We start from the raw sequence: 24,622 nt of genomic DNA on the forward strand, positions 1-24,622 counted from the left end.
TATTCCGCCTTCACGGACTACCTTCTCACATCGTATCCGACCGTGGGTCCCAATTCACGGCACGATTCTGGAGGGCCTTGTGCAAATTGTTTGACATCTCTCTAGACTACACCTCAGCCTATCATCCGCAGTCGAATGGCCAGATGGAACGGATGAATCGAACAATGAAGCAGTTTATTCGAGCTTATGTCACGTCCCGACAGAATAACTGGGCCGAATTCGCCATCAACTCGCCATGGGCTGAATTCGCCATCAACTCTCATCCAGCAACATTTACTGGATTGTCACCTTTTGAAGTGGTTTTTGGATGTTCCCCAACACCGCCATTTCCACTGAAGCTCTCAGTGACGTCCCCAGCAGCTCAATCCACTGCTGATGATATCCATAATCTGTGGGTTCAGACAAAGGACATGCTAATCAAAGCGAGTGTCCATGCTAAGAAGTACTACGATGCGCACCATTCTCAAGCTCCAGTCTTCAAGCCAGGAGACAAGGTCTGGTTGTCAACCAAGCACCTCAGACTTAAACTACCCTCCTCTCAGTTTGCTCCTCGCTACGTGGACCATTCCCAGTCCTTCAACGTATTGGCAAAGTCACCTACCATCTGAAGCTACCACCTGGTCTCAACATCCATAATGCTTTCCACTTCTGAAACCGCTCATACTCAGCGAATTTACTTCCAAATCTCAAGACCCACCTGTCATCAATGCAGAAGACGACTTAGAGTTCAAAGTCGAAGAGATTCTGGATGTTCGAAAAAGAGGCAATACTTTTGAATACCTTCTATCATGGGAAGGTTTTGGCCCCGAAGAAAACTCTTGGGATCCTCAGACCAATATCCTGAACAAAGAGATGCTTCATCAGTTTCACATCGCGCATCCTTCAAAACCCAAGCCTGGTACCCGAAGAGGAGATCGCCCTTTGAAGGGGGGTACTGTTGCGACTGTCGCTGCCTGACGTCTCTACTCCACCCACCTTACCTCTTTGACGACTCCCTCTTTGGTTGATGGACGTTTGGCTGCCGCGGCATCATTTTGCCGAATTCCTCCAGCGTTCCCAGACTGGCTAGACGCTGCCTTCCGCCATGTTCTCCTGAGGCCTAAGAGCACGCGGCACAGCCCCGACTCAAGTGCCAGCTGTGGTGCGAACCTCAGGGGCGTCCCCCTGAGATGACGTCATCATCGCCAGATATTTAAGGTCTCTTGTTTTGCTAGCTAATCGAGTTAGCAAAGGGTTTCCTCCTAGCTGCCTCCAGGTATCGCTGCGGATGGGATTCGCTCTCCGCGTACCTTGCTACTCTGCCTTCTCGGACTTTACCAGGGGTACCCGCTCCTCAGGGGCCTCGCTCTCTCTCTTGCTTTTCAGGTCGCAGTCTGGAACCGGTACTTGCTCCTCGAGGGCCCACGTTCCTTGACCTGCTGCTGAATATAACTTCTGCCAGGAAGTCACCACTGCCTACAACACCAGTGAGTTACCATCTCTCTCTCAGAGCTTTCCCTGGAGCCAGGTACTCGCTCCTCGAGGGCCTACTTCATTCCAGCTCCTGGGCTGTTCCAAGAGACTATTGTGTGAGTGTTACCCTCAAGGTTCTGTTCCTGAACTCTGCATACTCTGCCTACTCACTATCTCAGTTTCTCTACAGCTCAGCCATCCTGGGATCGCTGTTCCAGTGCCTGAGGGACTACAGCCCAGCCGGGCTCTTCCAGCTCACTACTGCCACCTCTGGTGGTTCTCTAAAACAGTTTAATAAAAGAACCAGTGTATGTCTTTCTCCCAACTCTGAGCCTGACCGGTGGTCCCTCTCGGGATCTTCCCCCGTGGGCATGGTCATCTGCCACCGGCCCAAGGATCCACCCACAATTATCACAAATAATAACACTATCCAAAACTGTCAGGAGATAACCCTTTTTTTTAAACCCGACATTGCAGTATTTCAGAAGGGTAATTACCTTCCTTCCTCAGGGGAGATACAAATGTTCTGGTGAAGAACACTATAACTTGATATTCTGTGAAAATAAAAAGAAACATGTCGAATATAATATGGGTTATAATATCTGAAAACACATCTTGTAAGTGATATTAAACCTTTCAAAGGACTGGAGTAAATAAATGATTTATGAGGAACCATGCGACAAAAATGAAAAATATTAAACACATTCGGAATGCTATTACTGGAAATATTACTTTCTCTGAAAGAAATAAACCAAATCAAAAATCAAAGGAAGCCCACAAAGGTAAGATGAAATGAAATGACATTTGGTACTTGTGAAAACCAAAGAAAATAAAAAATGCCCTGGAGCAGTGTGAACAATGCTATGCTAAATACTGTTACTGTTCAAACAAAATAAGTGTCTAAGAAAGGAAGAAAAATGTGAAATAGAGAGAAATGAAATCAGATGCTACTTACTTGTGAAAACCAAAGCAATTTAAAGTGGCACTGCAGTGGTAAGAGAAACGCTGGTAAACTGACTTCAGAGAAAAAAGAAACCAACAAGGGCCTGATTTTGATGGTTTGGGAAACTAAGTATGGGATAACTTGTATGGCGCGGCAGATGCCACACCCTAATGCTACCATTATGGGGAAGACCTGTATGGCGCGGCTGATGCTATCATAAGCTTGCTGGGCAGAATGGATGAATCATTTGTTCCTTTTCTGCCATCATTTCTATGTTTCTATACTAAATTCAGGAGGTGCAGAAGTGGGGCACCCAGGAGACATTTCTGTCATCTGAAGAAGCATTATTTCCTCCTCCTTATCCCTGACAATAACAGGGTCCTTGTGTTTGACCCAGACTGCAGAGGTGCCAAAAGCCACAGGCCGCTCTCAACCAAAACACGGGATGGGGTTTTGACTGCATCCAAAATGTCATAGCCAATATCCCCTTGTCTGTTCTAGAGAATGTCCCTATGGTGGAAAGGCTAAGGTTTTATGTAAATCATTGGCCCAGTATAACATCAGACAGTTGGGTTCTCTGGTAGGACATGTCAAGGCTCATAGAGTCAGAGCCACAGTGATGTTGGTAGCCCACCTGAGATCAGCCTCCATTCAAATCTGCTATGTTCTCATTCAGATTTCATCTATTGGGAAATCTGCCAAGTTGTCCACTGAAAAGTTATCACTACCCCTCTCAGCATCAGGAACTACTATTAAAGGAGCTCTCCTCCCTCTTGGAGAACAAAGCAGAGAGGGTAGAGGGCAGATATTTTACTTCCAGTATTTCCTGATATCAAAGAAATGGGAGGAATCCATTCCATCCTAGACCTAAGAGACTTAAACAGTAATGTTTTAAAAGAGAAGTTCAAGATGATTTCCCTGGGCACCCTAATTGCCCTTCTTTAAGAAGGAGAATGGCTATGCTCCTTGGATTTAAGAGATACATACATGTATCCACATAGAGATACGCTTAAGTCACAAGAAGTATGTCAGATTTGTAATAGGGATGCACCAACTTCAATACTGTGTTCTGCCTGTCAGCCTAGCATCTGCACCACAAGTATTCAAAATGTCAGGCAATAGTTGCGATGCTTGTGCATGTACAGGTGCTGAATGTGTTTCCCTGTTTGGATGATTGGCTAGTCAAGAGCACTTCTCAGGAAGGTGCAAAGGAATCAATACACAAAACTATTTGGGTGCTGGAGTTGCTAGGGTTTGTCATAAATAATCCCAAATCCCATCTTAATCAATCGCTTCAGTTCAAATTTATAGGAAGTCTGCCAGATACGACTCGGGCAAAATCCTTTCTTCCACAAGAAAGGGCCATCACTCTGATGTCTGCTGTAGAAGAAATTTAAAAAAAGCTTTTATTAAAGCCTCCCCTAAACTCTCATTGTGTCTTGGGACCCCAATATGGTTCTACCCCAGCTGATGAAAGCCCCATGAACCATTAGACTCCTTTGAGTTGAAGTACCTGAACCTGTAAGTTCATATTTTTTGGTGGCAGTCAGTTCAGAATGCAGCGTTAATGAGCTCAGGTCTTAGTGACTTATCTACCTTATACAAAGATTTTTCATAATACACATGCACCTCAAGTTCCTTTCTAATGTAATTTTTTTTGTATTTATCTGAATTTGATTACATGCCTTACAGAGCAAACCATCAAGGCAAGAAACAAGCAAATCATACATTAACCAGACATACACCCTTCCAGTATTTTTCCCAAGCCACATGTCCACAAAGGTGAACAGGACTTCTACAGTTTAGACTGCAAGACGGCTTTAGCATTCTGTCTGGAGTGGACTGAAGCCCTTAGAAAGTTGACCCAGATTTTAATTTCTTTTGACTCAAATAGATCTAGAAAATTGAAGCCAAATGAATATTGTCTAATTGAATAGCAGATTGCATCTCTTTCTGTTATGGCCAGACAAGCTTGACTCTAGTAGGGCATGTCAAGGTTGATAGTGTTAGAGCCACGGCAATGTTGATGGCCCACCTGAGATCAGCCTCCATGAAAGACATCTGCAAGGCTGCGATATGGAGTTCAATCCACAAATTCATATTTCATTACTGTTTGGATAGGAATTTATAACATAACTATCGGTTTGGTCAATCTGTTCTGTTTATTTGAGATTTAGAATCCAACTCCATCCCCCATAGAGCTTGTTCTTTTTATTTTCAGATTGCCTCAAAAAAAGAAAAAAAAACAAATAATATTTCAAAATGGCTGGTTGCAAACAAAAACATTTTTGTTCCTGTTGGCATTCTTAATGTTGTATTCCCCTTTTTCATTTAAGGCAACCCATAGCTAAGGATTTCCCACCTGTGAGAATACTCACAACCTTCTTTTCCTCGGAAAAGCATAAGTTACTTAACTGTAACATGTTATCCAAAGACAGCAGGATGTAAGTCCTCATAGAACCCACCCACCTCCCCTAGGAATTGGCTATTTTATTTGCTATATTAGAGAGCTGAAAGGATCCCAGCATGATGGTTGCAATGTGGAACAGTCCTGCACATGCACAAAAGAGCTTCCAAAAGCTCTAGAAGTTATGCAGTCAAGCTTCCTGCCAGCACACTATCCAATGGCATCACCCACCTGTGAGGACTATGTACCACTGGCACCATATTACTGAGGCACACACCTAAACATGGGTTATGAACCCAAAAACCTCATATGTTGGGGACTAATCTAATGGTTATAGCTTGGAGAATGGTCTAATGGTTCAGAAGGAATCCTGGTGCATGAGTTGACATCTCCCCACTGACTGTGTACCAGGATGCACAGTGTGCCTGATTGTACATAGGTAACTGAATAGGATTAGGGTTGCCAGTGTATTATGCATTTTGTTTTTGTTTATTTTTGTTACCTTGAAAGAATACATTTGTCTAGATATACCTGGAGGGAACCATACCTGGAATCAGATACACCTGGAGTGGGGCAAGGCTTAGCCAATCAGGCCATTAGTGAAAAAGCCTTTTAAAAATATATGGTGTTATGGAAGCAAGATTTTCACTGTTTTGGTTCACCTTTCCCCCTGCCCCACACACTTTACCAAGTCACACAATCTGTGTATCGAAATGTTATTTATTGTATATCTGTCATTATTTGGTATTTTAAATAGGTTTGTAGTCAGGAGACAGTATTGACTTGTATTCTCAGCTGTATTCTTTTTTCTGATATCTCAAAGACCTGAAAGAGTCACATTTTAAGATTTTTACAGCACTGTTGTTCTGAATTTGGACAGATCTTTGCCCTTTTTTTTTTTTTTTTTGCATGTCTTAAATCCATTTCTTTTACTTAATGGTTTCAGGTGGCCATATGCTGTGTTAGTTCCAGGCCACACTCTGTCAAAGTGAGCTGTGAGGGCGTGGCTTTTAGTGGATTGCTCCTGTACCTTTGTGACTCCTTCGTGGGTGCAGACCTTCTTAAGAAGTTCAAATTTCTCAAAGGTAAATCTGCCTTCTGTAGCTCTGTTGATTGTTACTCTTGCTTAGACTGTTGGAAAAGGGCAGAGATAGAACCAGAGCACAGGACCATTGAATGTGATTTTGGAATTGCTCAGTATGATCTCATGCTATTCTTAAATGTGGCACATCCTACATTTTAAATAGTTTATTTCAAGAAAGCATTGGTTGATATTTTAAGTTTGTTATTTGATATTAACTAGAGGCTCTCTTTACTTAAGGTTCACTTTCTTGTTTTTATTTGCATGTATTGAATTATTGTAATATATATATGACATACAAGTGTGTACTAAATATCATAATGATCTACCACCTGTTTCTGTTCAAGAACTTTGCTTATTAGTAATTTAAAAAAAAAAGATGCTTTTACTGCCCCTTCTAAATATTCACGGAGTCCAATATATCTCGGTAATAATATGAATTACAATATCAATCAGGCCAGATTCATGGCTCAGTGGCAGTGTGCACTGCCATGTGGAGGGACCTGGCTTTGATGCCCAGCTCCCCAGATTGGTCTCAGAGGCAGCATTCACAGCCTCAGGGGTAGGAGAGGGGATTAGGGAGTCAGCATTGCATAATGGCAATACCTAATGACTGCAATTAGGGCCCATGATCACAGGATTCTGGAAGAAGTCCTAGTGTATGGCCCCAGATGAAGTCTATTGCTACAAAGACTGGGCTAAGTGATTTGGGAGAGGATGTAAAACAGGAGAAAAAAATCCCCAGGTAGTTGCAAATGAAAGCTCATGGTTCCAGATCCCAGCATTGTCATCTCGTGTGATGGACACCTCCACGGTCCAGGAAGAAGGGTGGAAGCAGTAACTCCAGCTGCTGGGTGGGCCACAGCACAGAAATTCAAGGGACTGAGTATGCCCTTTTAAATTGTGCCACCCCACTGATTTGTTTGTACTTTCAAGCCACATAATTAGAAACCTTTAAGTTGCTGGCAGTTGCTTGAATCATAACAGAAGATGTACCCACAGATCCTAGAAGAGGAGAAGTACTTGGTGTTGAATGAGCAACATCTAACAAGCCAAAGGCAACACTAGTGTTAGCCTCCAGAGAGAGAAAGCTGGGTCAGTCTTCCCTAGTGAATTTATTTATTTATTTGGTCATTCATGATTTCTCACCTTGTTATTCAGGGAACCCCCAAGACGTATCGCCAGTAACATAACAAATTGGAAATACATTTCAAGCAATTAAACATGCTAAAAAATAATTTACAGAGAGGATAGCTTTCCAACAGATGCACATAGTGGAGTGGAGGAATAGGCTTGTGGTTAGAGCATAAGAGCATAAGGTATGCCATACTAGGTCAGATCAAGTGTCCATCAAGCCCAGCATCTTGTGTCCAACAGTGCCAATCCAAGTCACAAGTACCCAAACATTAAATAGATCCCAAGCTATTATTCCTTATTGATTAATAGCAGTTTAATAACTTCTCCTCAAGGAACTTATCCAAACCTTTTTTAAACCAAGTTACACTAACTGCTATAAACACATCCTCTGGCAATGAATTCCAGAGCTTAACTGTACATTGAGTGAAAAAGAATTTGCTTCAATGTGTTTTAATTGAGCTATTTGCTGACTTATGGTGTGCCCCCTAGTCCTTCTATTATCTAAGAGAGTAAATAACCGATTTACATTAACCTGTTCAAGACCTTTCATGATTTTGTAGACCTCTACCATATCCCCCCTCAGCAGTCTCTTCTCCAAGCTGAACAGTCCTAAACTCTTTAGCCTTTCCTCACAGGGGAGCCGTTCTGTTATAACTTGTAAGAGTGTGAACACTGGGCCGAGGTGAGAGGTGTCTCCGCTCACAGGGAGGAGCCCTGTGAGCCTCACCGTCTGTAGGCGCGGTCTCAGTAGTGTCAGACCCAGCTGTGGAATAGAGTCTTTATTAAGAGAAGAGAAAGGCACAACCTGCGGAGCGGGAGGTGCAGTATAAGTATAGTTCTGAGCAGAGGGGTATATCCAAGGGTGATAGCTCTGATGTGAAGATCCGGTAGTGGCCCGCAGAGCAGGGCATGCCAGAAAGTCTCGCAGTAGTGTAGAAATACCTCAGACATGCAGATCCGGTAGTGGTCCGTGGAGTGGGGTATGCCGGAGAGGTGTCTCAGTAGTGGTAATGAGATGGTAGACCGAGGTGCAGGAACCCCGATGAGGGTCTTGTAGTGGTGGTGCAGAAATGACCTGCAGCACAGGGTATACCAGAGTAGTTCCTCCTGGGATGATGCGGTAGTGGCCTGAGGCACAGGGTACACCGAAGAGGATCCCACAACGAGGCTTGGTATAGTTGAAGTCCGTAGTAGTAAGGTACTCACAGGAGGTAGTTCCAGGAGAGGTCCCAGGGAGCGGGACAGATAGAAGTCCAAGGCAGGAAGGCCCTCCAAGGAGCGGATAGCCAGAGACTAGAAAGGGCCCCCGAGGAGCGGGTACCCAGAGTGTCTCACGCCAAGTGTAGAATCTGGAACCGGAAGTCCAAGGATGGAGCGGAATTCAGCAATGAGGGAACTCCTTGCTAACTCGTCAAACTGAAGGGCCAGCCAGGTTAAGTACAACAGATGGATGATGTCATCCAGAGGGGATGCCCCCCGATGTTCCCGCCATGACATGTACAAAGGTGGCCCATACGCGCGTGACTAAGTAATTCCTGAAACAAGATGGTGGTCGGCAGCACCCACACCATCCCGGGAATGCCAGGTTGGTCGGCGGTGGTTGGCGGAGACTGCCATTCTTCCAAGAGATGACAAGGCAGCAAAGAAAGAGGTGAGCAATAGTGGTCGCAGCCGTCTGCGACCGGGCGTAACACGTTCCATGCCCATTATCATTTTGATCACACTTCTCTGCACGATCTCCAATGCAACTATATCTTTTTTGAGATGCAGCAACGAGAATTGCACACAGTATTCAAGATGGCGGTCTCAACTTGGAGCAATACAGAGATATTATGACATCCACCATTTTATTTACCATTCCCTTCCTAATAATTCCTAACATTCTGTTTGCTTTTTTGACCGCCACAACACACTGAACTGACGATTTCAATGTATTATCCACTATGATGCCTAGAACTCTTTCCTGGTTGGTAACTCCTAAGATGGAACCTGACATCGTTTAACTACAGCAAGGGTTATTTTTCCCTATATGCATCACCTTGCATTTGTCCACATTAAATTTCAGCTATAATTTGGAAGCCCAGTCTTCCAGTCTCACAAGGTTCTCCTGCAATTTATCCACAATCCACTTGAGATTTAACTACTCTGCATAATTTTGTGTCATCCGTAAATTTGATCACCTCATTCGTTATACCTCTTTCCAGATAGTTTATAAATATATTAACAAGCACCATCCAAGTACAGATCCCTGATGCACTCCACTGTTTATATTTTCCATTCTGAAAACAGACCATTTAATCATACTCTCTGTTTCCTGTCTTTTAACCAGTTTGCAGTCCACAAAAGGACATTGCCTCTTATACCATTACTTTTTAGTTTTCTTAGAAGCCTCTCTTGAGGTACTTTGAGGCCTTCTGAAAATCCATATACACCATATATATATTGTTTCACCTTTGTCCACATATTTATTCACCACTTCAAAAAAATGTAGGAGATTTCTGAGACAAGACTTCCCTTGGGTAAATCCATGCTGGCTGTGTCCCATTAAACCATGTCTTTCTAAATGTTTTGTGATTTTATTCTTTATAACAGTTTCCATGATTTTTTCCCGGCACTGAAGTCAGGCTCATGGGTCTATAGTTTCCCGAATCACCCCTGGAGCCCTTTTTAAATATCGGGGTTACATTGGCCAGCTTCCAGTCTTCAGGTACAATGGATGATTTTAATGATAGTTTACAAATTAATTTTTAGTTCTTTCAGAATACTGGGGTGTATAACATCCATTCCAGGTGATTTACTACTCTTCAGTTTATCAATCTAGCTCCAATTTCCTAGCGTGTAGACAGATGGAATAAGAACCAGTGGCTTTATGTTCCCCTGCCAGCAAATGGAGACGGAGCAAGCTAACTTCACAGTATATATAACCCTGCAGTGACCCCAGCCTGCCAATATTCTCCGTTTCCAGCAGATGGTGGACGTGCATCTCCCTATGGTGATTGCTTTGAGCTTTTTGAAAGGAGAAATTTTAAATTCAGGAAAAGAAAACCCCGCTCTCCTGCAGTGATACCTAAAGATCCCTTCCCTGGTTGAAAATTCCTGAGGCGATTTCCATGGTCCCTCAGAGGCATGCCTTGGTCCGGTAGCTTGGATTCCCAGCATGGGCTTAGCTGCTAGTTCAGCTGAAAGGCAGAGGGTACAGGAGGCCGAGCGCGGCAGTGACAGCAGATGCCCTCTTCCCCCGCAGCCGGAGACCGTCTCTGAACTCAGCTGGTAAGTACTGAACTCAGGTGAGGTTTTAAAAAAAAGGAGAAAGCTTTACCTGAATCAAAGACAGTTAGAGGGGTTTCAGGACTTCATCCAGTCTCCGTTCTCGGCACGCTGTACTAATATTCATTCCCGCTCCCATTGAGGTTTGGGAACTGGGCAGCTTGGTGGTTTGAGTGATCCCCAGAGGGCTAGGCCCCGCACTTAGGATTTTGTTTGCCTGCCACGTGGTAGGCTGCAGCGGCTATTTTCTCGCACTCTTGTGCGTGTTCTGCTGCTCTCTATAGGCTGTCGGTGTGCACAATGCGTCAGCTCTGTGCATGCATTGTTCGCTCAGTTTTTGAATGCATTTTTTACACGCACAAACTTTTTTACGTGCTTAACTTGGCACACAGGTTGTGCATGTGCCTTGCCACGCTTTCTTCTAGGCGCTTGTTTTTTTTGGGCGCATTTTATTTTTGAGCGCGAGCAGTTCCAATGCACGTTTACTGCAGCAATGGCGCCAGTAAGCAAGAAGCCTAAGCATCTTCTTATTTGTGTTGCCTGTCATATAAGGGCTTCTCAGCCTGACCTGGCTTCTAACCTGTGTCAGCACAGCTCAGATGCTCAGAAAGAGTTGTTGTCCTCGGATTTTGCTAAGCCTGACTCTTCCCATTCTGATGAAGGGTTTGTCGCGGCCTTGACTGGGGGGACACTAGACCTTGGTTCTCCCTTGACTGGCTCCTCAGCTGGTGAGAGCAGTTCTATGGGACCAGCTTTAGTTCCTTCTGGGCTTAGTCTGGACCTGGCTGCTTTTTCTTGGGTGGAATTTTTTCAAGGCTTACAAGCCTTTCTTTAGACATAGTCCTACTCTTCCCCCATTTCTGTCCAGTCGGACCCTCAGATGGTGGCTCCTCCCTGTTCCAGTCCTGGGGTTCGCCTCGCCTCCTTGTGGGTGTTCCCGACAGGAATCCGGATGACACTGAAGATGAGATTGATCCTGATTTCCTGGATCAATGGAATGATGAATAAAACGGAAAATGTCATAATGCCTCTGTATCGCACCATGGTGAGACCGCACCTTGAATACTGTGTACAATTCTGGTTGCCGCATCTCAAAAAAGATATAATTGCGATGGAGAAGGTACAGAGAAGGGCGACCAAAATGATGAAGGGAATGGAACAGCTCCCCTATGAGGAAAGACTAAAGAGGTTAGGACTTTTCAGCTTGGAGAAGAGACGGCTGAGGGGGATATGATAGAAGTGTTTAAAATCATGAGAGGTCTAGAACGAGTAGATGTGAATTGGCTATTTACTCTTTCGGACAATAGAAAGACTAGGGGGAACTCCATGAAGTTAGCATGTGGCACTTTTAAAACTAATCAGAGAAAGTTCTTTTTCACTCAACGCACAATTAAACTCTGGAATTTGTTGCCAGAAGAAGTGGTTAGTGCAGTTAGTATAGCTGTGTTTAAAAAAGGATTGGATAAGTTCTTGGAGGAGATGTCCATTACCTGCTATTAATTAAGTTGACTTAGATAATAACCACCGCTATTACTAGCAACGGTAACATGGAATAGACTTAGTTTTTGGGTACTTGCCAGGTTCTTATGGCCTGGATTGGCCACTGTTGGAAACAGGATGCTGGGCTTGATGGACGCTTGGTCTGACCCAGTATGGCATGTTCTTATGTTCTTAAGATGGAGAAATTCCTTCAGGGCTGGAACCATATTGAAGCATGTTGTGGTTCTTTCATAGAGATGAACTGCCAGCCCTGATTTCCCAGACCCTAAAACAGCTGGGTGTTCCTAGTTCGGATGCTATATCAGAACCGAGGAAGAATCCCATTTTGGTTTCCTTACGTAAAGTCTCTTGTTTTTTCCCTTGATGGATGCCATCCAGGAGTTGATTGATCTGGAATGGGATGCCCCAGAGGCAAATTTTAAAGGGGGTTGGACAATTGAAGGCCTGTATCCTCTGGATCCAGCTGTAAGAAAGCATTTGCATTTTCCCAAAATGGATGCTCTGGTATGTGCTGTGTGTAAGCGGACGACTATCACCTTAGAGGGAGGAGCAGCCTTGAAGGATGTACATGATAGACGGATTGAAGTTATTCTTAAGCAAGCCTTTGAGCAGTAGTGATGAATTTAAAGATTGCCTCCTGTTGCGCCCTAGTGGTAAGATCTTGTCTGCTTCTCTCTCAGGAGGTTGATGAGTCTGGAGGAAATTCCAGAATGGTTATGGAACCTGCTGCCGGCTTTTTAGCAGATGCAAGTTGTGATTTGGTCCGGACCTTGGCCAGAGGAGTGACTTCGGTGATAGCGGCCAGGCGTCAACTCCGGTTGCAAAATTAGTCTGCTGACACAGCTTCGAAAGCCAGTCTTACCAAGATGCCCTATAAGGGCTCGCTGTTGTTTAGGAACAAGTTGGAGAAACTAGCCAGTAAGTGAGGCGAGTCTCCGGTGCTTCGATTGCCGGAGGATAAAAAACAGTTTCAGCGCCCATTTGGTATGAGGGGTCATTTCTAGGTTTCCAGGCATTTTTGGCCCTACAGAGGGATGAAATTTCAGCAGACTCAGCCTTTTGATAGGCCTCAGTCCTTTTGTCCCTGGCAGCTCAAGAGAGAAGCGGGCTAGGGTGGTAGACCTTCCCAAGCTTCTCAGTGAAGGTTTGCTGACCCACCTTCTGGACATCTCTCTTCTGGACATAGGGGGACATCTCTCATTCTTTTATTGGAGGTGGGTCGAGATCACATTGGACCAGTGGGTCCTGGAGATGATACGCGAAGGTATGCACTGAAATTTCTCAGTATTCCACAGGATATGTGCATGGTGTCCCCTTGCCATTCCCGCGGAAGAAGCAGGCAGTGGAGTTCACGCTTCAAAGGCTTCTCAGACTGAAGGCTCTGGTTCCATTGCCCACGTCTCAAGAACATATGGGGCGATATTCCATTTATTTTGTTTTGCCCAAGAAGGAGGGCTCCTTTCGTCCGATCTTGGATCTCAAGAGAGTCAACTGTCACTTGAAAGTGACTAATTTTCGAATGGAAACCTCATGCTCTTTAATAATGGCAGTGCAGTCGAGGAAATTTCTGACCTCCTTGGTTCTGTCAGAGGCTTACCTTAATATTCCCATCCGATTGGAACACCAATGTTTTCTACACTTTGTGGTGTTGGGCCACCATTAATAGTTTGAACATTTTCTAAGATTATGGTAGTGGTAGCAGCAGCCTTGCGAAAAGAAGGAATCCTGGTGTACCCATATTTGGACAACAGGCTGATTCAAGCCATGTCTCAGGAAGAGAGACGCCTGATGACACACAAGGTGATCTCCTTATTGCAGGAGCTCAGTTGGGTGGTGAAACTGACCAAGAGCAATCTTCAGCCATCCCAGTGTTGCGTCCGTCAATGCTAGACGGCTTCGCCCCATTTGCCTCACCTTGTTCACGGCTCCTCCCACTTCCCTTGGGAAAATGGCTACCGCCGCGACTACAAGCCGACCTCTCCGGCGTCCCCGGAATGGCTATGGTGCTGCCTCCTGCCATGTTCATCCTAAGGGCCTACTAGGGTGCGCGCGCGTGCACGCCACCCACGTCTTTATTCCAATATTGGCGCAAACCTTGGGGGCGTTCCCCTCTACTGACGACACGCCATCCGGGTATATAGCCTGTACTAAGTTGCTAGCTTGTTAAGTTAGCAAAGGATTGGTAGCGGCCGGTCTAAGCTACTCTGCCACTTCTGTGATGCGGCTGGAAGCTCTCTCTCTGCCCTTCGGGGTATTGCTAACCTGGGTACCCGCTCCTCAGGGGCCCTCTGCTTTATTTCAGGTGCCTTACAGGGATTAGGTACTCGCTCCTCGAGGGCCTGCTCTCCCTGCCTCGGTGCCTGTACCATCTTCTTCAACCTGGTGGAATCACATACCTACAGCAACCATCTAGTGAGTAATCTAACTCTCAGTCTATCTCATCCACAGTACTGCCTTGCTGGGAAACCTACAATGGAATTCCCCTTTACCAATGGGGTAAGAAGGGTCCCCTCTGCCGAGGGTCCTGAGACTGCTACATCCAGACTACCTCACTACTGCCACCTCTGGTGGTATACTTCAAGCTGTATAAATAAAGAACTAACTCTGCGTTTGTGCGTCCTGCGTTTAGCCCAGTACTGTTGCGCCTCACAGGGCTCCTCCCCATGGGCGTGATCATCTGCCACAGTACCCAGGAATCCACCCAAACACTGCTTAACCATAACACCCAGTCGTTGGAGTATCTGGGGATCTGGTTCGACATGGACAGGACAGAGTTTTCCTTTTTTTTTTTTTTTTTAATTCTTTTCTCATTTTCAACTAACAAACAATAAAAGTATAGTTTGCATAGAAATACATGTATTGGGTTACATTTATATAAAGTAATCAATTCTTCTTTCAGAACTAATAATCACAAAACTAAAATGAAAAAAAAACCCCAATATCATTTAGTATTAATCATAATTGAGAGCGAATTGCACCTAAACAGAACCAATGGGGAGTTTAAATCATGTAAATTTTTATAATCAGGGCCTATCTCATAATACCTGCTATATTACTATTCCTATTAACTCGAGATGGGGAAGAAGATGGAATTTTTCTCTGCTCTATAAACTCTTTTAGTTGTTCAGGAATAAAAAAAATGAATATATCATTCTGTTTTTTCACTATGCACTTACACGGAAATCTTAATGTAAAGGTGTAGCCTAAAGCAATTACCTCTTGGCGTAAGGCCAAAAAGGCTTTCCTTCTTAATTGTATAGGGTATGCTAAGTCTGGGAATATCTTAATTGACTTATCCATATAGTTGACAGGGTACTTTTGAAAGTAACTCTTCATAACTAAATTTATATCTTTAAGTGAGGAAAAATTTACCAACAGAGTTCCCCAATCAATAATCTGAGCACTAGTCTCGAGAAAATTGGTGAGATCTCCTTGAAATGGTAAATCTGATCTATTATTCACATTTCTATTTTTAGGCAGAAAATAACAATTAACTACATTTATGGTTTCTCCAGAGACAATGCCAAGTATATCCAATAGAAACTTTTTTAGAGTGACTGAGGGCAATTCCCCTATCACTCTAGGAAAATTTAAAAATCTTAAATTATATTTCTTGGCACTGTTCTCTAGAGATTCCAATCTTCTAGTAATCAATTCTCTGTCTTTAACAACAGCTACCTGAAATTCCATATTTTTCCTTTGAATATTTTCTAAACTTTTTGTCCTGTCAACTAAGTCCTTAATTTGTCTCTGAGTTTGTAATGTTTCTTGCTGATTCCCACTCATTAGCAAATCTACCTTCCTTTCTAAACCCTTTATATTTAAAGACATTCCTTCCATCTTTTCCCACAATACATCGAGTGTTACCACTGCTGGATGGGTGGGTAAGTCTGGACTAATACCCAGAGTAGATGGATCAATATTCCCTTCTAAGGGAATTGCTACCTCCAAGTCTCTTTCTCCACCATTTGGAGTTGCACCCATGGTGACAGGAGCTCGCTCACTGATGACCTCTGCTGAGGCTACCTCAAAACTTATCCCTACCAGTCTTTCAGCAGGTGGTATGCCGGTGTTAGGGCTTAGAGAAGCCTCGTCTGGGGGCACATTCAGCCCTCCCAAACTGAATGGCACATCAGAGTCCTTGTTCTTCACGTCATTTGAAGCAGGAGAGAGCAAAAATCTGCTGAGTTCTTGTTGGATTGGAGATGGTAAAGGGAGTGAGGGAAAGACTCTCACTTTCCCCTTACGTTTAGGAGGCATAGTCAAATACAAATTACAAGACTATCAGCAGTCCGCTCAAATTATGTAGCCAGTAAATTTACGTGCAAATAGATGGATTTCAGAGAACTAGAAAAATAAGTCCATAAGGAGAAACATGTATAAAGTACCTTTAGCAGGAACCAACCTGTAGATGGTATTCCCGACGTCCCGGCGAATCCGGGCAAAGCCGGGTAAAGCCGTTACGCCGCGTGCCCCTTAAGCGTGCGCGGCTTTAGCGGCGCGCCGCTAGATGCCCCTCTTAAATGGGGCACTTCCGGGTTCCGCCTCCGGGGCCGCCCTTCGACGTCACGACGCCGGTCTGCACAGCTGGAGCACTACCGTTGGGGAGATTCCTCTTACCCCGGTCTCAGACAGCGTTCGCAGGCAAGATGGTTCGCGTCTTATCTCTGCGCCCTCAGTTTTAGTTCCAGGATGCCCCGCTTAAATGGGGCACTTCCGGGTTCCGCCTCCGGGGCCGCCCTTCGATGTCACGACGCCGGTCTGCACAGCTGGAGCACTACCGTTGGGGAGATTCCTCTTACCCCGGTCTCAGACTGCGTTCGCAGGCAAGTTGGTTCGCGTCTTATCTCTGCGCCCTCAGTTTTAGTTCCAGGATGCCCCGCTTAAATGGGGCACTTACGGGTTCCGCCTCCGGGGCCACCCTTCAACGTCACGACGTCGGTCTGCACAGCTGGAGCACTACCGTTGGGGAGATTCCTCTTACCCCGGTCTCAGACAGCGTTCGCAGGCAAGTTGGTTCGCGTCTTATCTCTGCGCCCTCAGGACAGAGTTTTCCTACCAGAAGTTAGGATCCAGAGATTGAGTTCTCAGTGTGTCAGTTGATGAACACCATACGCCCGACGGTATGGTCCTACCTACAGGTACTCAGCTTGATGGAAGCTACCCTGGAAGTGGTGCCGTGGGCAAGGGCACATATGCGTCCTCCTCAGTGTTCTCTGCTATCTCGTTGGAACCCGCAGTCTCAGGATTATACAGTTCGGCTCCACTTGCCAATGGAAATCTGCTCCCGCCTCCAGTGGTGGTTGCAGGAGGATCATTTGAGAAAAGGAGTTCCCTTGTCCTCTCTGGCTTGATTGGTACACATGAGACATGCGAGTTTCCACGGTTGGGGGGGCTCACTATCTGGAGTTAATGGCCCAGGGGTGCTGAAATGCCGAAGAGTTCCACTGGAACATCAATCGCCTAGAGGCCCAGGCAGTACGGCTGGCATGCTTGCAGTTCAGCCACAAGCTGCAGAATCAAGCAGTTCACATGATGCCTGACAATGCAATGACAGTGGTTTATATCAATTGCCAAGGAGGAACCAAGAGCCAGCAAGTGTCACAGGAAATAGACCAGCTGATGGAATAGGTGGAAGGTCATCTTCAGATAATCTCTGCCTCTCACATTGCAGGAAAAGACAACGAAAGAGCAGACTTTTTCAGCAGGGAGAGTCTAGACCCAGGAGAGTGGGTGTTGTCAGCCGAGGCATTTCAGCTGAATGTGGATCACTGGGGCCTTCTGTTCCTAGACCTGCTGGCGACTTCTCGAAATGCGAAGGTTCCTCGCTTCTACAGTCACAGGAGAGATCCGTGGTCCCTGGGAATAGATGCTTTTGTACAGGTCTGACCAAAAGGCAGATTGCTTTATGCCTTTCCTCCGTGGCCCTTGCTGGGCAGGATAAATTGCAAGATCGAAGGCCACAGGGGGCTAGTACACCTGGTGGCACCAGACTGATCCAGGCTTCCATGTTTTGTGGATTTGCGATGACTCCTGGTGGAGCCCCCCTTCATCTTCCGCCGCAGATGGATCTGCTTCAGCAGGAACCGGTTCTTCATGAGGATCCGACTCAATTCTGTTTTACAGTTTGGCCCTTGAGAGGGCTGTCCTGTTAAAGCGGGGTTATTCCTCTGCTGTGATTGCCACTTTAATCTGTGCTCTCTTCCTTGGCTTATGTGCAAGTTTTGAGAGTTTTTGAGACCTGGTGTGAGAAGCATAGGGTTCTTCTTCAGTTAAGATCCCTCTCATTCTGGATTTTTTGCAGGATGGATTGAATAAAGGCTTGTCCCATAATTCCTTGAAGGTGCAGGTTGCGGCTCTTGCCTGTTTCAGAGGCCTGGTGATTGGTGTTTTCTTATCATCTCATCCTGATGTGGCCCATTTTTTGAAGGGAGTGAAGCAATTTAGGCCTCCCTTGAGGTTACCGGTTCCATTATGGAGTCTTAATTTGGTGCTCTGCTATTTGGCAGGCCCTACATTCTGATCACTGCGTAGCCTTTCCTTATGGTTGTTGACCTTGAAGACTGTGTTCCTGGTGACTATGTGTTCTGCGCATCATATTTCTGAGCTGCAGGCCTTGTCTTGCCAGGAGCTGTTCCTTCGGGTGACTCTGGGTGGGGTTACAGCTGCGTACTGTTCCATCCTTCTTGCCCAAGGTAGTCTTGGACTTTATTTGAGTCAGTCCATCTCCTTGCCATTCCTGGATAAGGTCAGGGATGCAGAGGAGTTTCGCCTTTTGTGCTCCTTGGTTGTTAAGCATCTGAGCCTTTTCCATAGACAGATCGTCTGTTTGTTCTCCCTGGTGGGAGTAAGCAGGGCACTCCGGTTTTGCAATCTACCATAACTCATTTGATTAAGGATGTGGTCAAGGCCGTGTATGTGAATGCTGGAAAGCTGTTGCCTACTCAGGTTAGGGCTCAATCCTTTAGGGCTCAGGCAGTGTCATGAGCAGAGGTTAAATTGTTGTCTCCTGTCAATATCTGCCGAGCTGTGATGTGGTCCTCCTTACTCACTTTTTCTAGATTTTATCATCTGGATGCTCAGACCTGGGAGAATGCAGCCTTTGCATTTGCAGTGTTGACTGGACCGCGGGCAGTCTCCCACCCTGTTGGGGAGTAGTTTTGGTACATCCCACTAGTCCTGAGTCCATCTGTCTACATGCTAGGAAATGGAGACATTACTTACCTGATAATTTTTGTTTTCCTTAGTGTAGACAGATGGACTCAGCTTCTCGCCTTCGGCTGCCACATGAGTGTGTCAGTCTTCCTGTGGGGCTCTGGGTCGCAAGGCATTTACCGGTAAGTGTTCATCCAGTCCCTAGCTTGGGGTACCTAGAATCTTATGTGAGTTCAGTGTTTATGGTTGGTTAAGTACAGTTCTGGTTATCTGTTTTTTATCAAGTTTTCAATCAAGTTTTTTGCTAGTCTGTCCACAGTTGTTTCTGAAGAGAATACTGGCAGGCTAGGGTCACTGCAGTGTTATATATACTGTGACGTTAGCTTGCTCTGTCTCCATCTACTGGCAGAGGAGCATAAACCCACTGGTCCTGAGTCCATCTGTCTACACTAAAGAAATCGAAATTATCAGGTAAGTAATTTCTTCAGTCATTGAAATAGGCCTGGAAATCAACAGATGATCCATTCTTTGGAGCTTCTGCATGTATGTTAAAGTCCCTCACGAGAAAATCTTTATGTGAGAGCAATAACCCAGAAATAAAATTAGAAGGTTCCAACATAGTAGAAGTAGAAGCTGATAAACCACCATCAGACTTAAGGAATCCTTACCTGGGAATCTTAAAAGTAAACATTCAGCATCTCCAACTTGAGTCACCAGAACCAATTCAAGGTTTCAGCAATCAAAGTATATTACCCTGCCCCTCTTTCTGTGTCTCTGGGCCTATCATAATAAAAATAGCCCAGAGGACATAGTTGCTGTAGACTACCCTGGCTTCAGTTAACACAATAACTGCAACTTGTGTTATTCAATCAAATCATGGATGATTACACCCTTGCTCTTCACAGACCTACCATTTACCAGGCCCATCTGAAGAAGAGGTATATTTTCCCCTCTCTAACCTCTTCTATCTAAATCAGATAGTGGAAAAATTGGTAATATATGTATACATCTAGGAAAGCTGCTGCAGTAAATGGGCTGCAGAGAAGATTGGGTAGGAAGAGGAGCATTAACAGGTAGAAGATTTTTCAAGTTGCAGATAAAGGCCTTTATGTTGTAACCATGCTCAAACTACATATTGATAGCTGTGTTTGTTTGCTAAGTAGCATTGTGTCATATAGTTGGATCTCAGGTGTATTTTCAAATGTCACAGAGAGATTTGGAAGGGTCTTGGTAATGAGAGTTATATGTTTATTGCAGTCTCCTATTTTAAAGATGACTTCTGTTTTTTCTCCCCATCCTTTTTAGGTGCCACCCTTTGCGTCATTTGCCAAGACAGAAGCTCACTCCGTCAAACCATTGTCCGATTGGAGCTGGAGGATGAGTGGCAATTCCGTCTCCGAGACGAGTTTCAGACTGCCAATAGCAGTGATGACAAACCACTTTACTTCCTCACTGGACGCCACATATGAGCCTGGCAAGAGGTTTAAATTATTGCAGGAATTGCTGTTCACCGTATAGTGTACAATCACTCTGGAGCAAAGTGCAACCAATATTTAAATAGACTAATGATGAAAGAGCCAAAGAACCTATGTGATCCTTTTTGACTTTTAACGCATTCAAGTGTGAATGCCATGAACTTGGATTTAAGTTAAGGCCAGTCAGAGAAACTGCTTTCAGGTGGCCTGCAGTTGTGCCTTGCAATATGGGGGAAATGCAGATGAGTTCTCTCCTGTATTAGCACGGTGCTGTTTTGGAGGGCTTGCTCCTCCATCAGACTGGAATGTGTCAGTAGACTCAGGCTGTGACATCAGCATCAGCCGGCCGGAACGTACATCTGCAGTGTGAAATTGTTGAAGATTAAATGCTGAGTCAAGGTGCCCTTGTTCTCTCTTCAGAACTGTGCTTTGGTGCAGTGTTACTCAGGGGGTTGAAATTACCAAATGTTCTAGAAGATACTCGTACTAAAATAGTCTTGTTCTCTCTCTGTGCAGTGGTTAGCTTTAAGATTTGTACTTTGTAATTTTATATGTCTTGTTAACTGTGTGTTTTGGCAAAATTTCCACAGGAGTTAAGTTTACACTGTTTGTAAACCTGAACAAATCAGTAAATGCAGGGTGGTGCTGTCTGTTTGCAGGCCTATTCACCACCTCTGATTTGTCTCCCTCTTGTTTTTTTGATGAACGGAACCATTGCACATAAACACTACAGGAAATGGACTAAATGATAAGGGTGAGCCATATTGAGTTAAAAGAAAAACAAACAACCAGACTGAAAAGCGGAAAATGTATTTCCCTAGAGCCTAGTTTTTCTGGTTAAAATTATAAGTCACATCAGTTAAACATTTAGCATGCTTTATTTCCTTTTATAAGGAATCACATTTCTTGCTCAGGATGTTCTCTTGTCTTTGGAAACATTATAGTGTATGGGATATTCCAGTCTTCAGTCTGTGAATGAGGGTGGGGAGCAAAACTCTAATGATGAATTAAATAAGAGTTCATATTTCAATTTTTCCTAAATGTCATTGCATTTCTTGTGACCTATAATAGAATGACCCCAGCTGTGAGAGGTATGTGATGTCTCTGTATTAGATGACTGATTTAGTACATACGTATCCAGTGTTTCAATTCTGGTTCGAAATTCCTGTAGGGACAAACAAATAAACAGCAACTCTTACACATCCCAAACTCCCACCACATCATCACGTTGTTTGCACAAGAAAGAATTCCAAGTAAGAACATAAATGCTATGCTGGGTCACAGCAAGGTCCATCGAGCCCAGCATCCTGTCTCTGACAGTAGCCAGTCTGAATCATAAGTTCCCAGCAAATCCCCTTTAATTGATCTATTTCTTGTATCTCACTCCCAGGGATAAGTGCTGGCTTCCCAAGTCTCTCTGGCTAATAACTGTTTATGGACTTTTCCTTCAGGAATTGTCCAATCCTCTTTTGAACCCCACTATGTTGGTGGCCTTGACCACATCCTCTCAAATTTCATAACTTGATTATGCACTGAGTGTGGTTTTATGGAGTGCTAGTATTAAACCATTCCCTATTTATGCATTCCACCCCCACTAATGATTTTTTGCATCTCAATCATATCCCCTCTCAAATATCTCTTTTCCAAGCTAAGGAGCCAAATTTTGTTTAGCTTTTCTCCATAAAGGATCTTTTCCATCTCCTTTATAATTTTTTGTCACTCTTTTCTGTATCTTTTCTATGTCCACTATGTCTTTTGTGAGATGAGGTGACCAGAACTGCGCACAGTACTTGAAGTTGCAGTGACATCATGGAGCTATACAAAGGCATTATGATATCTCAGTTTTGTTCTTTGTTCTTTTCCAAATAATTCCTAACAATTCTATTTGTCTTTTTGACCATCATCTGACACTGAGCTGAAGATTTCAAGGTATTTTCCACAAGAACTCTGAGTTCCACTTCCTGGGTGGCGACTCATAACACGGAACCCAGCATCTTTAACCTGATGCATTGGGACTTTCACAGCTCCTGAAAAAAAAAAATAGAAGACTTCCCACACACTGCAGAAGAAATAACCACTCCTAAACGTAATGCATACAGACAGCATCCCAACCGTATCCTGGATAGGAACAGAACGATGTTAACTATATGGTGACATCACTGTTTCCACTCCTCTGGTTGTGCTTCACAGCTCTCTCCAAGCTTCTCCAACATAGAACTCAGTCTGAAAGAAAACAATAAAAGGCTAGAGAAAATTCCCTGCCCTGGCCAGCAACAGGTGAACTTACTCCTCCAACACGCATAAAAAAAAACCCCCTCTTAGGTCTTATATTCTATGATCTCTTCTGCTGCACCACATTCTTCTAGTCACTGTTCCTCATTGAACAGAATGGTTTTTATTCACTCTGAGATACCTCTTTCATATGGTCAGTTTTCTTTCTGTTACACATTTGCGGGGAAATATTAGCAGCATGTCATTTTCCTACTCAGGATATCCAGCTCCTTCTGGATTCCATTACATGAAACTATACATTTTTCCCTACTTAATGCTGGGCCATGTTCTTTGGTTCTGAATACTCCCAAATCCTATAGAAATGATAAATTAGTTATGCTTGTTATAAAGAAAATAGGAATTAATAATTATAGTAGTTGCTTCTGGATATCCGTAACCTGAAAGTTAAAAGTGCATTAGTGAGACAAGTAACCTGAAGCAATTATTAGGTCAGAAACCATTTTTCTTAGTTTTATTAATTTTTAGAGTAAGGTTTTCTCAGATTTTTTTCTCACAATTAGCTTAACAAGGCCAACAAACTCTATAATAACATAGCATGCTCCGATATATCACACATTAATGCAAGAATTGCTTTTTTTTAAATGATTAGAAATATTACAGATCAAACTAAAATTTAAATATGATTATGGAAAATAACAAAGTCCAAATGTATGGGGACAGTCATAATCTGGCAAATAGTGTCTTTGACCTGTAGTTGTTTACATTTCTTTGTATTCAGGTCCTCTGGTAATATAAAGTAGGTCCACAACAATCTATATTCTTATATCCTCACAAATGTCCATGTTGTAGGTTATAGGATCTGAAAACCATTGATGTCAGGTCCTGTAACCCAGGACTTTTTTTTCTAGGGACCTGTGGAAACCACACAACCAACAATAACAAAAAAAAAAAAAAAGTCTCAACATTCTTTTAATGAGTCCAATCCTCTTTAAAAGGTAGGATCATCGTCAGTAGGCCAGGTAATGTTCAAGATTTGATTTCTGTATTGTTATCCCATCAACCGCAATCTTTTCCTCAGTCACATATAGTCGACCACCTCTTGGTAGCACTTACATAACATAATGTTTCTGTATATTTTGCCCAATCTTCATTCTTTTCACATGGAATTCCATGGTCTTTTGAAACATTTGTACAGTTGCGTGTGTGCTCAGCATATACTTTGTCCTTCAATAACTGTTTTTCAATATGGTCCTAGAACCACTGATTCCTCCACTTCTTTACAAATTCCATGATGTTCAGAGAAATATACTGGTACTGGGCTCCAAACAGCTATCAAACATTTTCCACCACCAGCTGGTCAGCTTGAGGCATTCGGGAAAGCTTCCTGTTTGTTGGTAGATTGCAAGATCTCACCCAGTATCCAGTATTCCATGCCTCGGGTAGTGGTATGGTTGGAAAGTCCACCTCTGGGAGAGATGACCATTCGCTGGACTCTTTCCTGGAGCCTCTCATCCCAGGACTATACTGTCCCCTTTCTTTGAAGGATGACAAATCTCTGCAGGAACTTCGACTTTCACTCACACTCCTCTCACTGAATCCAGAGAATGATGGTGTATATCCCAGCTGCCTGGCCAAGTCCAGATATTCCTGGAAAGTCTGGGGTGATGTTTGCAAAGTCCACCTCTGGAAGAGATTATTATTTGCTGGACTCCTCCCTGGAGCCTGTCATCCCAGGACTATATTGGGGTCATAGGGCCATTAAGGGAGGATCTTTCCATGGACTGGGGACTCTCACCACTGATGTTATCATGTGAGGACTGTAGTTAACTCCAAGTCTCCAGAGTTTTAGTCCACTGCTGAACTGCTCTAGGGGAAATGTCTTCTCCAGCTTACGTTCATTCACTCTTTGGAGAACATTGCAGCCCCTTCCAGGGGAATGCAATAGTATGGATGATGATGGTGTTTGGCACACA

The 24,622-nt window shown here is 44.1% G+C and overlaps 1 protein-coding gene across 5 annotated transcripts in view; it reads left to right on the forward strand.

Moving 5' to 3' along the window:
* Positions 1–23,647, forward strand: part of GREB1L (GREB1 like retinoic acid receptor coactivator) — a 729,370-nt gene extending 705,723 nt beyond the window's left edge. For all 5 annotated transcript variants that reach the window (XM_029591103.1, XM_029591107.1, XM_029591104.1 and 2 more), the window contains 2 exons: positions 5,749–5,887; positions 20,248–23,647. In XM_029591103.1, the coding sequence (XP_029446963.1) occupies positions 5,749–5,887; positions 20,248–20,411 (303 nt within the window). In that variant the 3' untranslated portion in view covers positions 20,412–23,647. The remainder of the gene's footprint in view (positions 1–5,748; positions 5,888–20,247) is intronic.
* Positions 23,648–24,622: the final 975 nt, after the last annotated feature.

This window comes from Rhinatrema bivittatum, chromosome 2 (genome assembly GCF_901001135.1).
Source record: "Rhinatrema bivittatum chromosome 2, aRhiBiv1.1, whole genome shotgun sequence".
Lineage (NCBI taxonomy): Eukaryota > Metazoa > Chordata > Amphibia > Gymnophiona > Rhinatrematidae > Rhinatrema > Rhinatrema bivittatum.